Source organism: Ctenopharyngodon idella, chromosome 10 (genome assembly GCF_019924925.1).
Source record: "Ctenopharyngodon idella isolate HZGC_01 chromosome 10, HZGC01, whole genome shotgun sequence".
Taxonomy (NCBI): domain Eukaryota; kingdom Metazoa; phylum Chordata; class Actinopteri; order Cypriniformes; family Xenocyprididae; genus Ctenopharyngodon; species Ctenopharyngodon idella.
The window spans coordinates 1,372,987-1,389,795 of NC_067229.1; the positions used below are offsets into that span (position 1 = coordinate 1,372,987).

The 16,809-nt window shown below is 36.6% G+C and overlaps 1 protein-coding gene and 1 pseudogene across 11 annotated transcripts in view; both read left to right on the forward strand.

Moving 5' to 3' along the window:
* The window catches only part of LOC127521138 (zinc finger protein 239-like), a 107,532-nt gene that overhangs the window by 87,987 nt on the left and 2,736 nt on the right, over window positions 1-16,809 (forward strand). For 3 of the 11 annotated variants that reach the window (XR_007932286.1, XR_007932287.1, XR_007932292.1), the window contains 3 exons: window positions 10,198-11,094; window positions 12,765-12,922; window positions 14,198-14,434. The exons of 1 other annotated variant lie outside the window; for it this stretch is intronic. Coding sequence is in view for 6 of the 10 variants with exons in the window: in XM_051910123.1 (XP_051766083.1) it covers window positions 13,119-13,125; window positions 14,198-15,094; window positions 15,212-15,258 (951 nt within the window). In the remaining 4 variants the exon portion in view is untranslated. Of the gene's footprint in view, window positions 1-3,566; window positions 4,464-7,096; window positions 7,249-10,197; window positions 11,095-11,486; window positions 11,959-12,764; window positions 12,923-12,952; window positions 13,126-14,197; window positions 15,095-15,211; window positions 15,939-16,809 lie in introns of those variants that run through there. 7 more of the 11 variants (XM_051910127.1, XM_051910117.1, XR_007932291.1 and 4 more) reach the window with 6 other exon arrangements.
* The window catches only part of LOC127521168 (gastrula zinc finger protein XlCGF49.1-like), a 67,717-nt pseudogene continuing 58,023 nt past the window's right edge, over window positions 7,116-16,809 (forward strand).

Here is a 16,809-nt window from a genome sequence, read left to right on the forward strand (position 1 = left end):
ACGTTACTTCACAGTGCATTAACTAATGTTAACAAATACAACTCCTGAATTAACATTAACAACGATTAATAAATGCTGTAGAAATGCAGTTCCTTATTAGTTCATGTTAATGTAGTTAAAGGATTAATATACTTTCAAACGAAGAAACTTATGTTAACTAATAGGGGTGTAACGGTACACAAAAATGATGGTTCGTTACGTATCTCTGTATTGAAGTCACGGTTTGGTACGGATTCGGTACAGTAGGAGGGAGAAAACTAAACAAAATTTCTTTCTTTCTTTTTTTTTTTATTTTTTTTTTAAATAAATTCAAAATTCAAACAATAGATGTCGCTCTATAATACAGCAGCGCCCCTTTGAAAGTAGCAGATCAAGCACACATGAACTAATCATCTTTTCCTCTTTGCCAGTTACAGAATGAAATATGAACATCAGAAGGTATGTGATACAGAACAACTTACAGAATAGCATTGTCTCAGGACACTTCCCTCGGATGTCGCGTTACCTCTTGGTTAAAACATGAATATTGATCATAATATGCTGACAAAATAATAATAATGCAATAATTTTCACACAAAATTAAATGTGATAATTTTGACTGACAATTGTGCTTTGAACTGCACAAACAAGCCAAAAACAGTGCTATCATTTAGACACAAAACATAAAACTAGCATGAGTGCGACTCACACCTACGGACTAAAGGCCTTTGCACACTGAGTCTGAAATTTTCGTATGCGTTCTTTCGTATTCGTGATCCTAAAAATTCGTCACGCACAGAGACCTTGCACACTCCGATGCGTATTAATGAATTTGTTTCGAAAAAATTCGCTAAATAATACAAAATGAAGTCTTCAAGCAGTGAGCATGATTTAGTTGTCCTCTCTCTTCTTAAAAAGGCAAAAAGAAAGAGGAAATATTCGGTACATCCAATCCCGAGATTGCTTAAAGAGGAAGGAGAGTTCTACCTCATCAAGGAATTGCGTGATTATCCCGAGCATTTCAAAGTTTAATTCAGGATGTCAGTGGCTTGATGCTTTGCTAGCGATACTGGCACACTTTATATTCTGTCTCTTTCCGCACTTTGTTTGTCATTCAGTGCTGCTGCTTTGTGCTGTAGACGACGTGGATCAACTTATCAGATGGCATTGGGGATTTTGGCGTTCACGTACGGTGGCTCTGAATTGTCAAAACGTCTCTCAAAATGCGTGCCACGGATGTGAAAAACGCAGAAAATCGAACCTGATCCGAATATTTTTATGACGGACGTTTCGGAGGCAGTGTGCAAACGTGATTAACATAACGTGAGGTCGTATTTATTTTTTAACGTGCTAAAATTTTGCATGCGAATTTCGTATTCAGTGTGCAAAGGCCTTAAGTGTATATCGGTTAACTTGACTGTTGGGGAAACCTACCATTTAAACTCCTATGTGATAAACATATAGTTTTATAAGTAGATTAGTATTTGTTAATGTATTTTAGCAAGCAGTTCTTTTAGAAGGAAAATCATGATCTCTAAATTGATTCTTGAACAGCGCACATGTTTGTCAACATGAGAAATAATCCACAACCATTTGCAATACTGCGATTTGGTATAATAAGGTTATTATTTGTGCAGTCTTACCATACTGGTATCCCAGAATTAAAAATGTGTTGGTTTAAATGCCTGCTTGAGGTCTTTGGGAAAGTTTTAAAGCAGTAATTTTTCCTCATGAATGCAAAAATGAAAAATAAAATTAATATTTTATGTTCTGTGGAGAGCCAACCCTTCTTCATTCGCTGCGTAGTATTACTTTTGATTTGCGCAGTGTAATTCACATAATTCATAAAAAATATACTGTCACCTAAAACTTGGAGACTTTTTTTTTTGGTCACATCCGTAATGCATGTATATTTCCCTCATCTAAAATATAAAACGATTATATAGACGTATATTTTTCTAATGTCTGGACTAGTGTTGTCAAAAGTACCGGTACTTTGGTACCAAGTCGGTACTGAAATTTTGAAAATGTGATGATACCAGCATTTCTGTAGTACAGAGAATCCGGCTATATTCGGTAGGGCTGTGCCAGTATTTATGTGAATATGACACAAGTGAAGCACAAAGCCCTGTTTACATAAGAAATAATAGAAAATTATAATAATAAAAATAATACATTTGGATTCATGCCGAATAAGAGAGGTACGCGAGTCCATAAATTTAAGCTTTGTCAGCTTTGTATTCTGTTTTGCGAATCGCGATCTGGTCACCTGATTATCTGAGAATTTAACATTATTCCATTAGTTATTCCACTAGACATGGAATCTCGTTTCTTTTCCCAAATCTCACTCACATCTCACTCATTTTCTCAGGGGATTATAAATGTTTCTTCCATTGGTTCGCTTTTAATTAGGCCTATTGTATTTGCATTCTTTACTGTGGTAAAGTAGAAAAAAGCTTGTTATTAGACTTGATAAGGCGTGTCAAGTTTATTTGTATAGCACGTTTCACACATAAACATGCACGTCTGTTAAAAAATGGATGTTTGAGCATTATTTTTATATTTCAAAATGTATTTAATTGAGGTATATATACACACACAAACACACACACACTCCAAATGTTTAAATGTTTTATTTACTTGTGTTTATTATTTATGATGGTAATCATAACACTAGTCTGGACTCCTTTAGTAAGGGATTATGAATATATAAACAGATGGTTCAGTATGTTGGTATTAATTGCATTCTCTGAGGATTTATATTTCAAGTTTTGACTGCAAATGTCACGTCCATACTGGAATAAGTTCTTAAGTAGAGATCAGAACATATCCAATGATCCCAATAATCTTTGTGCTCTGTTAGTTTTATACGAAAAAGGTCTAAACTTTCAAATTCAGTTGATTTTATAGCAAAATTCAAACAATAGATGTCGCTCTTTAATACAGCAGAGCCCCTTTGAAAGTGGCAGATCAAGTGCGCATGAACTAATCTTCTCTTCCTCTTTGCCAGTTAAAGAATGAAATATGAACATCAGAAGGTATGTGATACAGAACAACTTACAGAATAGCATTGTCTCAGGACACTTCCCTCGGGATATTGCGTTACCTCTTGGTTAAAACATGAATATTGATCATAATATGCTGACAAAATAATAATAATGCAATAAATGTGATAATTTTGACTGACAACTGTGCTTTGAACTGCACAAACAAGCCAAAAACAGTGCTATCATTTAGACACAAAACATAAATCTAGCATGAGATGTTTTTGACAATATTTAAGGGTTTATCCTGACTCAAACACTCTTTTCAAGCACCTGTGTTTTCTTTTACCACAGACACCCAAAATTACTACAGAATAACTATGCCAAAAGTTTACAGTGCTAATAGCCACACTAATGTCAACATATGAATGAAGTGCTCTGCCGATTCCCATGTGTTTTAACAGAATTATCATTCTTTTCCTAATGCTCACATCAGTTCATAAATAAATGCTGGAATATTCCCATCAGCCTACAATATACCTCATTTGTGGAAATCAGTTTATGAAAATGCATTAAAATGATTTTTTTTTTTTTTCATTTCAGGCCTGATGGAGGAGAGTGAAGTGGAGGAGAAACATCATGTCACAACTGGAGAAAGAGACGAGAAATGTTTCATCTGCTGTCAGTGTGGAAATAGTTTCGCAAGTAAACAGAATCTCGAGGAACACGCGATGATCCACACTGAAGAGAAACCGTTCACATGTGATCAGAGCGGAAAGAGTTTCACACAACAAGAAACCCTTAAGGATCACATGATCATCCACACTGGAGAGAAACTGTTTGATTGTGATCAATGTGGCAAATCATTTTTGTTTGCTTCATCCCTGAAGAGCCACCTGAAATATCATTCACAGGAGAAACCACATTTGTGTTCCTTCTGTGGAAAGAGTTTCACATGTAAACAGAGTCTTGAGATTCACACGAGGATCCACACTGGAGAGAAACCGTTCACATGTGATCATTGTGGGAAGAGTTTTAGACAATTACCAAATTTTAAGGAACACATGAACCTCCACACTGGAGAAAAGCCGTACGAATGTGATCAATGTGGCAGACTATTTTCGAGGGCTTCAGGCCTAAACACCCACATGAAAGTTCATTCACAGGAGAAACCACATTCATGTTCTTTGTGTGGAAAGAGATTTTCGCTGCTGCAGAATTTAAAAGTTCATGAGAAAATACATACTGGTGTAAGAGATCATAAGTGCTTTGAGTGTGGGAAGAGTTTTATTAGAGCTGCAGATTTGAAAATTCACTGGCGGTCTCACACTGGAGAGAAACCTTACAAGTGTTCACACTGCGACAAGAGATTCAGACGGTCAGAACATCTGAAAACTCACGTGAGGATCCACACTGGAGAGAAACCGTATCACTGCACTGCATGTGGGAAACGTTTCACTCAAATATCTTCTCTAATCAGTCATAAAAAATACAATCACAGTAAGTAGATCATCTTCAGATCCAGCACTTTCAAGAGTGAAGCTGTATCCTCATCAAACGTGACACAATAATACTATCGAGCATTAAAATCTCTTCAATATACAGTGCCCTCCGTAAGTATTGAGACAGTAAAGACAAAATTGCTCTTGTTTCCATCTTTTGAAATGCTTTTCCAGGCCTTTAATGCAGCCGTTTTCAACGGTTGCTTGTTTTGGGGAGTTTCACCCTTTTAGTCTCCTCTTCAGCTGGTGAAATGCTTGTTCAATAGGATTTAAATCTGTAGACTTGGTCATTCTAAGACCCAAAATTTCTTTACCATGATGATCTTGATTGAGTTGGCAGGACTAGTGTTTTGGGTCATTGTCCTGTTGCCATATGAAGCACTTCCCAGTGAGTCTGGTGGCATTTTCTTGAACACTGGTAGGTGAGATTCTTTTGTACACTTATGAATTCATTCTCCAGCTGCCGTCATTGAATAAGTCATCAATAAAGATGAGTGAGCCTGTTCCTGAAGCGGACATGCATGCCCATGACATGACACCACCTCCACCATGCTTTCCAGATGAGGTTGTATGTCGTGGATCATTTGCAGTTTGTTTTTCTCCACACTTTTGCTTTCCCACTTTGATAAAGGATAATCTTTGTCTCATCTGTCCATAAAACTGACTCTGCTGGCTCATCTCTGTGTGTTTTTTAGATTTTAGTTTCAGATCAAAACACTGTTGAATATCAAATGTCAAGTGTCCCCAACTAAGCAAGCCAAAGGCGACAGCGGCAAGGAACCCAAACAGGTGGCAAACAGGTGTTAAAATGGAGAAAAAAACCTTGGGAGAAACCAGGCTTAGTCGGGGGGCCAGTTCTCCTCTGGCGAACAGTGAACAGTGCTGTATTATGATTCAGGTTGCTATCATAAGTCCGATTGGGATCACAACAGTCAAAGTATTCCTGTTCCATCTAGTTGAGGATCATATTCATCACAACGACGGTTTGGACGGTTTGTTGAGGAGCTGTGCCACTGGCTGTCGTGTCGATGAGGCCTTCACAGTGGATGATCTAGTTGACTCAATCTCTGCTGACACTTCAGGGCTGCGTTGTCGTTGTGTAAAGGCGGAGGTCCTCGATCTCACGTGGATACGGTCCGGATCCGGTTGACTACGGTAAACCTCGGGATAAACAGAGAGACTAATATTAGCGTAGATGCCATTCTTCCTCTGATGTAACGAGTACATCTGGTGTTATAGGAAGTGTTCCCGGTTCCGGCTGACCTAATTTATGCAGCCTAATAATCCTTTAACGGATTTGAAAACATAAACTGATAATGTGTTATGTGTATGCCAGGTTAAAGAGATGCGTTTTTAGTCTAGATTTTAGTCTAGTGTGTCTGCTTCCTGAACAATGCTAGGACGATTGTTAAATCCTATTGAACGAGCATTTCACCAGCTGAAGAGGAAACTAAAGGCAGAAACTCCCCAAAACAAGCAACCGTTGAAAATGGCTGCATTATATTTACTTTAAGTTTATTGTTCCAATACTTACGGAGGACACTGTAAATCTGTCCTAACCAGCCACAACGAGTAACAGGACAGAGAAACTGTCACAGTGAATAAAGTTCATCTTCAAGACCAGCAGTTTCAACTGAGATTCAGATCAACGCAAAGATGGACAATATCTAGATGTTTTAATTAATTGCTTAGCGGGTCTTCAGGCTATGCAGTCTGTTAGTTCACCTCACCTCCAGTAATTAATAGAAACGCACATAGGAAATACAGACACTGAAAATTATATGCATTTAAATTACATTGGCTACTAAATAAAGTTGCTAAAGCATACACCGAGTCCGTATCATATTCCCATGCTTATTTATATCTCTGATCAGGATTACTTCGGTTGACAGTAGCAAACATTAGATCTTCATGAGGGTCGAGTGTTCCACAGAAACGGAAGGCAGTTTTTGAGTCATTTAGTCCCACAGGAGTCCGAACAAAATCAGGAAATGTATATTACACACTTGAGTGTTTTGTGTGGATAAAGAGATCCCTGTGGATCACCGCTGAGCCTGAACCGCAGAATCAACAGGAGAAAGATCTCTGCATATCTCGTTGAATTACGACACAGAGGTACACAAATATAAGATGGATGTTTTCTGTAATCTCTGATAGACCACCAACTTCTCAATTAAAAAACAAAATAAAAACAAACATGCATTATACCCTGCCAAGTTTCATATTTAAGTTTCTTCTTGCACCAAATTTAAGTGTTGCTAAGATCGGAAGGGCATGAGCAGAAGCAACCATAATTTGATTTCTTCATTTTCTGAAAAGGACTTTTGGTATAATAATGGAAGATGGACACATTCAATTTTCTACTGAACAATATTTTCATTTTGGGGAATTTTTATATTCATAAATGTGTCAAAGCCATTTTCTGTTTTTCAGAAATATTTTCTGTGGATCTATAAGAATGGTAAAATTGAGAAGTGGAAGAAAGAAATTTAAACGATTAGAAGACCCTGATGTATAATAATCTTTTTAAATTTTATTTTCCCTTTTCTTTTCTATAATTGTGCTCTATTCTTTAGTGATTTCATGTGGTTTTACTGTCTTTGTAATTGTAAACAAAAAAAAAAGCTCACCGGCGCCATCTTGTGCACCAAGTCCATACAGTAGGTGGCGGTAATCCTTCTAAGGAGTGAGCGGCCATTAACCAGACGAAGAAGAAGCGTCGCTGCTCTGACGTCATCAGTAGTTTCTTCGCTCGTTCAGTCAGCGCGTTTGTGTCTTCTGAGGTGAGTTCAGATATTTTGCGTGTTTACATATATATAAAATATACTTTACACAGTTGGTCTAAGCAACATTTACAAGGTTATTTCTGAATTGTTTTCATCGGAAAAAACACTATGCGTCTTTTCTGGCGTCTGCAGACTATAACCGTCCATGTTTGAACGACCTGAACATTTTCCTCAGATGTTCGTTTCGTGTTGAACTATGTGCCATTTTTTAAGTTTGTTTCATTTTACAGCGATAGTGTTATTGAATGTGATGTTATCTCAAACGTTAGGTTCTGATCTGTGAGGGAATGGGAAAACCCTTTGTTGTCCATTTAGGTCTGTATTGTGTTGTAACAGAAAGACCCCCTGTGGTGAAAATCGAGATTTTAATGTTGTTTATATGTCTGTGGTGTTTTTAATATGCTTTAAGACAAACCATGTGCAAATTCATAAGTCAACACCATTGCTGAGTATTTTCTGTTTAATACTTAAGTGAAAAAAAAGACCGTTTGAAATCGCTGGTGATTGTGACGTCAGAAACTACATTGTAACCAATCACAACAACATGCCAGCGGGCTTTAGCATATCATTAACTATGACTGCTCTGAAGCAGGAGAGTCTGGAGAGAAGCCATGTTATCCCGGTAAATTGTTTTTTGTTGATATGAAAAATGGTGTAGATTTAGTAATATAGCAGATGTATATTACGATGAACTATATGCCGTTCTCCACTGACGTTCTGAATTTTTTAAAGCGTTTGTAAGGATACTGATTGAAGGCAGTTGTCTGACTCTGAGATGAACTGGAATATGGTTTGTGTAACATTATTAGCTGTTTGATAACATAGTCAAGCAAAAGGCTAAACAAATTATTTACTGTTATGTGTCCGACAGAACCGTTGGAAGGGCTGTGCCAAGTGTGCGAGCGCATAAAACAACGCTGCTTGTTCTCTCGATACTATGTGTTTTACTGAGAAATCGCTTCAGGTGATTCAGTGAGAGAGCAGTCCAAACGAATTCGAGTGGATTCAGACCGTTTTGCAAAGCCGTTTTACCAATTCATAATTTAGAACACAATTTAAGCGTCAAAAAATATGTAAGTTTACACAGCTGTTAAACTTAATACGAAGCAAAGTTAAGTTTTTTTTTTTCTTTTCTTAAATATCCACAACACAAACAACAAATTGCTCGTCACTACAGTAGCGAGTGGAGGCGGGGCTAATTTGCATATTCATTGATCCGTGTATATTAAATGAGGCAAGGGTGTAGAGTTACATTCAAGCTATTTTAAGGCATGAAGATTTTTTTTTTCACAGGAAAAAAATGTTTAAATATGTGATTTTGGTGATCAAAGATGAGTTTTAAGGGATAAAATAATTGACTACAGGGGGGCTTTAAGAAAATTTCCTTGTTTATCCACCACATATGAGGTAAGCAGCAATGCTTAAATTAAATTTTCAACCAACCATATTTCATTTAATTAAGAGGTCATGACCCTTCAGTGCTCTGTCATGTCCATAACGTTTAAAGATTAAGTTTATATCAATTATAAATACAAATAAACTTTATATGCAAAGCTAAATTATGTTTATGCTTGATTATGATCAACAATTCATCTCACTTCTTTGCTCTGAACAACCATAATAATGTATTACTGACGCTTCATATTAAATCATATGACTTCGTTTCTTATATTGCTGTGATCTGTTTCAGGCTCACCATATAGCAGAACATATCCAATGATCGCAATGATCTTTGTGCTTCGTTAGTTTTAATGCGAAAAAAGGTTTCAACTTTCAAATTCAGTTGATTTTATAGCAAAATTCAAACAACAGATGTCGCGTAGGACACTTCCCTCGGGATGTTGCATTACCTCTTGGTTAAAACAAGCTGACAGAATAATAATAATATTGCAATAATTTTGACACAAAATAAAATGTGATAACATTTTCAATGTGAGCCGGCGAAAGCGGCGCGGCGAGTCTTGGACAGTGAAAGCGTCGAGGAGAGTTGAAGTCAGGTCAACTTTATGGTAATGAGCTATGACGTGGTTCGGCGGCAACCAATCGGAATGTAGAGGTCCTCGCTTGAGAGGATTCTGATTGGTTGCCACAACTTGTCATTTACTTTGACCGCACAGTACAACGTTGTTGGCAGGGCAATCAGGGCGAATTTTGACGCTCTCGCCGGCAGCGGTGTGAACGCACAGTAAGAGTTTATGAACGGACTCAATACTGTTGCACGACATGCGTTCTCTTTCTCAACTATAACGATTCAAAACTGACAATCTGAACAATCGCCAATTTGGGCATTTTGACATAATTTTGTATGTATTTGACCGTTTAAGCGCAGTAAGCTATGGAAGCCCGTTTCCGCCACTAAATAAAAAAAATAATAAAAAGAGTAATTGCGACTTTTTATCTCAGAATTCTGACTTTTTATCTTGCAATTGCGAGATAAAAAGTCAGAACTCTGAGATAAAAAGTCGCAGTTACTCTTTTTATTTTTTTATTTAGTGCCAGAAACGGGCTTCCATAGTAAGCCCTCATTTTGGTACTTGTGGCTCTGTTTGACTTCTGTCTCTGTTTGAGACTGAGCGTGGCTTGTCTGCTCCCCTATATAGATCAGTGGTGCACGCGCTTTTGGTGTGAGCAGGAAACCTGCGGGAATGACTAAAATTATGCGCAATACAAGCACTATTTAACCGGAGCGAATGAGATGAGTGAGAGAGAGGAGGCGTCGGCGCGGGTGTGTGTCACTTCACCGTCGGAGAGAAGGGAGCGAGAACGCGCAGCTGACATTATTGCTCTGCCGCTTCCCATGTGTTTTAACAGAATTATCATTCTTTTCCTAATGCTCACATCAGTTCACAAATAAATGCTGGAATATTCCCATCAGCCTACAATATACCTCATTTGTGGAAATCAAATAATGAAAATGCATTAATAATTTTTTTAATTTCATTTCAGGCCTGATGGAGGAGAGTGAAGTGGAGGAGAAACATCATGTCACAACTGGAGAAAGAGACGAGAAATGTTTCATCTGCTGTCAGTGTGGAAATAGTTTCACAAGTAAACAGAATCTCGAAGAACACATGATGATCCACACTGAAGAGAAACCGTTCACATGTGATCAGAGCGGAAAGAGTTTCACACAACAAGAAACCCTTAAGGATCACATGATCATCCACACTGGAGAGAAACTGCATGATTGTGATCAGTGTGGCAAATCATTTTTGTTTGCTTCATCCCTGAAGAGCCACCTGAAATATCATTCAAAGGAGAAACTACATTCATGTTGTTTCTGTGGAAAGAGTTTCAAATGTAAACAGAGTCTTGAGAATCACACGAGGATCCACACTGGAGAGAAACCGTTCACATGTGATCAATGTGGGAAGAGTTTTAGACAATCATACAACTTAAAAGAACACATGAACATCCACACTGGAGAAAAGCCGTACGAATGTGATCAGTGTGGCAGACTATTTTCGAGGGCTACAGGCCTAAACACCCACATGAAAGTTCATTCACAGGAGAAACCACATTCATGTTCTTTGTGTGGAAAGAGTTTTTCGCTGCTGCAGAATTTAAAAGCTCATCAGAAGATACATACTGGTGTAAGAGATCATAAGTGCTTGGAGTGTGGGAAGAGTTTTATTACAGCTGCACATTTAAAACTACACTGGAGGTCTCACACTGGAGAGAAACCTTACAAGTGTTCATACTGCGACAAGAGATTTAGACGGTCAGGGCATCTGAAAACACACGAGATGATCCACACTGGAGAGAAACCGTATCACTGCACTGCATGTGGGAAACGCTTCACTCAAATATCTTCTCTACTCAGTCATAAAAAATACAATCACAGTAAGTAGATCATCTTCAGATCCAACACCTTCAAGTGTGAAGCCGCATCCTCACCGAACATGACACAATAATACCATCGAACAATAAAATCTCTTTAATTTACTGTAAATCTGTCCTAACCAGCCACAACTAAACATCTAAATTTGTCACAGTGAATAAAGTTCATATTCAAAACCAGCAGTTTCAACTGTGAGATTCAGATCTACTCAAAGATGGACAATATCTACATGTTTTATTTTTGTATATCATTTTGCTTCATGGCATAAATGATATCATTATGCTTTAATAGGAGTTAAATATTATGATAAATTCTTATAAAGCATATGTATCACTTGTAGTTTTATACTTTTATGAAGTAAGTTGTTTTTTTTTGTTTTTGTTTTTTTTTACAGGTTCAAACTGTTCTTGCTTTTGTTTTTTATATTGAGAGATTTGTCTCATTTGTTTATACTTTGTATTTGTTGTATCACATGTGTTAGTAGCGGGAAGTTCAGAACATTTTACTGACTCTGATCTTTGAGTCTCGTTCAGCAAAATGAACGAATCTTTTTTTTAAATCATTTCATTCATTTCAGCAGAATAAAATTGAAATGTTACATGTTTAATTCCCCAACACTTACTACTTACGCAAACATCACATTTGGAATAAAAAAAACCCCTATAGGCTAATACAGCCTATTAATTAATTGCTTAGCGGGTCTTCAGGCTATGCAGTCTGTTAGTTCACCTCACCTCCAGTAATTAATAGAAACGCACATAGGAAATACAGACACTGAAAATTATATGCATTTAAATTACATTGGCTACTAAATAATCCAAACAGTTAGCAATAATAATGTTACTAAATAAAGTTGCTAAAGCATACACCGAGTCCGTATCATATTCCATGCTTATTTATATCTGTGATCAGGATTACTTCGGTTGACAGTAGCAAACATTAGATCTTCATGAGGGTCGAGTGTTGTTCCACAGAAACAGAAGGCAGTTTTTGAGTCATTTAGTCCCACAGGAGTCAGAACAACATCAGGAAATGTATATTACACACTTGAGTGTTTTGTGTGGATAAAGAGATCCCTGTGGATCACCGCTGAGCCTGAACCGCAGAATCAACAGGAGAAAGATCTCTGCATATCTCGTTGAATTACGACACAGAGGTACACAAATATAAGAAGGATGTTTTCTGAAGTCTCTGATAGACCACCAACTTCTCCTTAATTAAAAAACAAAATAAAAACAAACAAACATGCATTATACCCTGCCAAGTTTCATATTTAAGTTTCTTCTTGCACCAAATTTAAGTGTTGCTAAGATCGGAAGGGCATGAGCAGAAGAAACCATAATTTGATTTCTTCATTTTCTGAAAAGGACTTTTGGTATAATAATGGAAGATGGACACATTCAGTTTTCTACTGAACAATATTTTCATTTTGGGGAATTTTTATATTCATAAATGTGTCAAAGCCATTTTCTGTTTTTCAGAAATATTTTCTGTGGATCTATAAGAATGGTAAAATTGAGAAGTGGAAGAAAGAAATTTAAACGATTAGAAGACCCTGATGTATAATAATCTTTTTAAATTTTATTTTCCCTTTTCTTTTCTATAATTGTGCTCTATTCTTTAGTGACTTTATGTGGTTTTACTGTCTTTGTAATTGTAAACAAAAAAAAAGCTCACCGGCGCCATCTTGTGCACCAAGTCCATACAGTAGGTGGCGGTAATCCTTCTAAGGAGTGAGCGGCCATTAACCAGACGAAGAAGAAGCATCGCCGCTCTGACGTCATCAGTAGTTTCTTCGCTCATTCAGTCAGCGCGTTTGTGTCTTCTGAGGTAAGTTCAGCAGTTCAGATATTTCGCGTATTTACACACATATATATATATCATTTTAAACAGTTTATCTAAGCAACTTTTACAAGGTTATTTCTGAATTGTTTTCATCGGATAAAACGCTGTATGCGTCTTTTCTGGCGTCTGCAGACTAGTTCAACACGAAACGATCTGAGGAAAATGTTGAAGTCGTTCAGACATGGACGGTTGGTTTTGTGTCATTTTTAAGTTTTTTTTAAGTTTTTTTTTTTTTTTCATTTTACAGCGATAATGTTAGTGTTATTGAATGTGATGTTATCTCAAACGTTAAGTTCTGATCTGTGAGGGAATGGGAAAACCCTTTTAAGTTGATTAAGAAAATTGCCTTGTTTATCCACCACATATGAGGTAAGCAGCAATGCTTAAATTAAAATTTCAACCAACCATATTTAATTTAATTAAGAGGTCATGACGCTTCAGTGCTCTGTCATGTCCGTAACGTTTTAAAGATTGTTTATATCAATTATATGTAAATAAAAATAACTTTGTATACAAAGCTAAATTATGTTTATGGTTAGGATCAACAATTCATCTCACTACTTTGCTCTGAACATCCATAATAATGTGTTACTGACACTTCAAAATTAAATCATATGACTTTGCTTCTTATATTGCTGTGATCTGTTTAAGCTCACCGTATATCAGAACATATCCAATGATCGCAATAATCTTTGTGCTTTTTTATTATGAAAAAAGGTCTCAAGTTTCAAATTCAGTTGATTTTATAGCAAAATTCAAACAATAGATGGACACTACGTGACATTATATAGACGATTGTATAGACTGACATTTTTCTACCAGGCTGAATCCAGTTACTTATGAATATATAAACAGATAGTTCAATATGTTGGTATTAAATGCATTCTCTGAGGATTTATATTTCAAGTTTTGACTGCAAATGTCACGTTCAGACCGCTTAAAGAGTCATGAAACCCTAAACCAAATTTCAGATTTTCTGAGTCGTGTGTTGAACATCATAAAAGTCAATGTTACCATCCGTTAGTTTTTAGTGTAGGAGGAAACTAGTTAATTTTACATTTTGTTTTAATGTATTTTTTATATTAAATACATTTTTATTTGCGTTGTTTCCTCTGACAGGCGCTTCAAACAGTGAGATCGCATACTATAAATGAGAGTTGCATTAATGGATAAAAAATTCCCATCAGCCTACAATATACGTCATTTGTGGAAATCACTTTATGAAAATGCATTAAAATTATTTTTTTAATTTCATTTCAGGCCTGATGGAAGAGAGTGAAGTGGAGGAGAAACATCATGTCACAACTGCAGAAAGAGACACAAAATGTTTCATCTGCTGTCAGTGTGGAAATAGTTTCACATATAAACAGAGTCTCGAGGAACAGATGATGATCCACACTGGAGAGAAACCGTTCACATGTGATCAGTGCGGAAAGAGTTTCACACAACAAGAAACCCTTAAGGATCACATGATGATCCAAACAGGAGAGAAACTGCTTGAGTGTGATCAATGTGGCAAAACATTTGTGTGGGCTTCAGCCCTGAAGATCCACCTGAAAGTTCATTCACAGGAGAAACCACATTCATGTTCTTTGTGTGGAAAGAATTTAAAACACAAACAGAGTCTCAAGGTTCACATGATGATCCACACTGGAGAGAAACCGTTCACATGTGATCAATGTGGGAAGAGTTTTAGACAATCAAACAACTTTAAGGAACACATGAACATTCACACTGGAGAAAAGCCATACGAATGTGATCAATGTGGCAAAACATTTTCGAGGGCTACGGGCCTAAACTCCCACCTGAATGTTCATTTACAGGAGAAACCACATTCATGTTCTTTGTGTGGAAAGAGTTTTTCGCTGCTGCGGCATTTAAAAGAACATCAGAAAAGACATACTGGTGTAAGAGATTATAAGTGCTTGGAGTGTGGGAAGAGTTTTATTAGAGCTGTAGATTTGAAAATTCACTGGAGGTCTCACACTGGAGAGAAACCTTACAAGTGTTCACACTGCGACAAGAGATTCAGACGGTCAGAACATCTGAAAACTCACGAGAGGATCCACACTGGAGAGAAACCGTATCACTGCACTGCATGTGGGAAGAGTTTCACTCAAATATCTTCTCTAATCAGTCATAAAAAATACAATCACAGTAAGTAGATCATCTTCAGATCCAACACTTTGAAGTGTGAAGCCGCATCCTCTCCAAATGTGACACAGTAATACCACTGAGCAATAAATCTCTTCAAAATAAATCTGTCCTCACCAGCCACAACGAACAGGACAAAGAAACATCATCTAAATTTGTCACACTGAATAAAGTTCATCTTCAAGACCAGCAGTTTCAACTGTGAGATTCAGATCAACGCAAAGATGGATAATATCTAAACTTTTATTCTTGTATATCATTTTTCTTCATGGTATAAAATCTATCATTATTCTTTATTAAGAGTATGTTCAATTTTTATGATGTATATGTATCACTTGTAGTTTGTTTAAACTTTTATGAAGGTTTTTTTTTTGTTTTTTTTTGTATCGAGAGATTTGTCTCATTTGTTTACACTTTGTATTTGCTTCACCAGTTAACTTTTATTGCCTACTTATTCTTCTTACATGTAGAATAATGTAATAATTTTAGTAACATTTAAAAGCCATTAAAATATTGTGCTTTGGGCTTTAAAATTCTCAAATCCTTTAAATGCTTAATATATTTCACCCCACACATCCTGGTCGTCAGTTAGTCCTTTAGTCAGTGTGAAGTTACTTTATGACAGCGTTGTGAGGACATCGTAGTAAACTTCCATTTTTTTTTTTTTTTTTATTTTTATTAGAAGCCTGGCTGATGTTCCAGAAACGTAGTGAGCACGTCCTGAAAAGATGTCGCTAGTTTATCCTATGGAGAACGTTGTAGCGACATGATCCCCTGATCTAGAGATAACTTTTCAGATAATGGCATTACATGTATTATTTTTAAGATGTATGTCATTTTGATATTATATCAGATATCTTACATCTTATTACATAAGATTTTAAATGAATCGACGTTGTCATAATTTAATTATCGTGGCGATATAACATTTAAGTTAACGAATGGTGATTATTCATAATATCATATGTTTGTGAATGAAAGAGATTTATCAAATTTAGGCGCCTACAAGACAAATTCGAGCATTTAAACCATAGCAGCGAACAGACGGACTGTTGGAGTACTGCGCATGTGTCTCATTTTTAACGATTAACTCCCAGTAAAAGGACACAGAGTAAAAGGTAAGCTCTATGAATCTACTTTTATTCATCGATTTTTGCAAATGTTACATTAAATGTCACTTGAGATGAGTATTGTTTTGTGTTTTTGTAGGTTTTATATTTATCTCAATTCCATTTTGCTAATTTGCGCCTGAGCGCCATCTACTGGTTTATTTGTGTTATATCAAATCTAACGTACTTCTCATTTTCAGCAGCAGGAGAGACAGCCTGAGCAGCAACAACAAGATGATGTTCATAAGTAGGGATGGGTATCGTCTCTAGAACTGGTATTAAATAGGTTCCTGACCAACTGAAATATTGATATAAGCTCTTGAATGAATGATGCTGCTATTGGTACAGTATAACGTTGATTCATTTCCCTGTAGATGCAACCACATGTCATACAAATCATCTCCAAGTTGAAGGCAAGGATCAAGAGATCATTCATCTTGAAGACCATGCATGATGTTGAGTGTGGGTCAGCTAAGTAAGAAAGACTAAATAGATTTAATTTGATTTCAACGGGTTATATGCTGCCTGACCTTCTGTTGTCCTTTCTTATATTAATAATGTACAAAAGGATAGACCAGTAAATATCATGGACCTCTTGGGAAAGAGTTT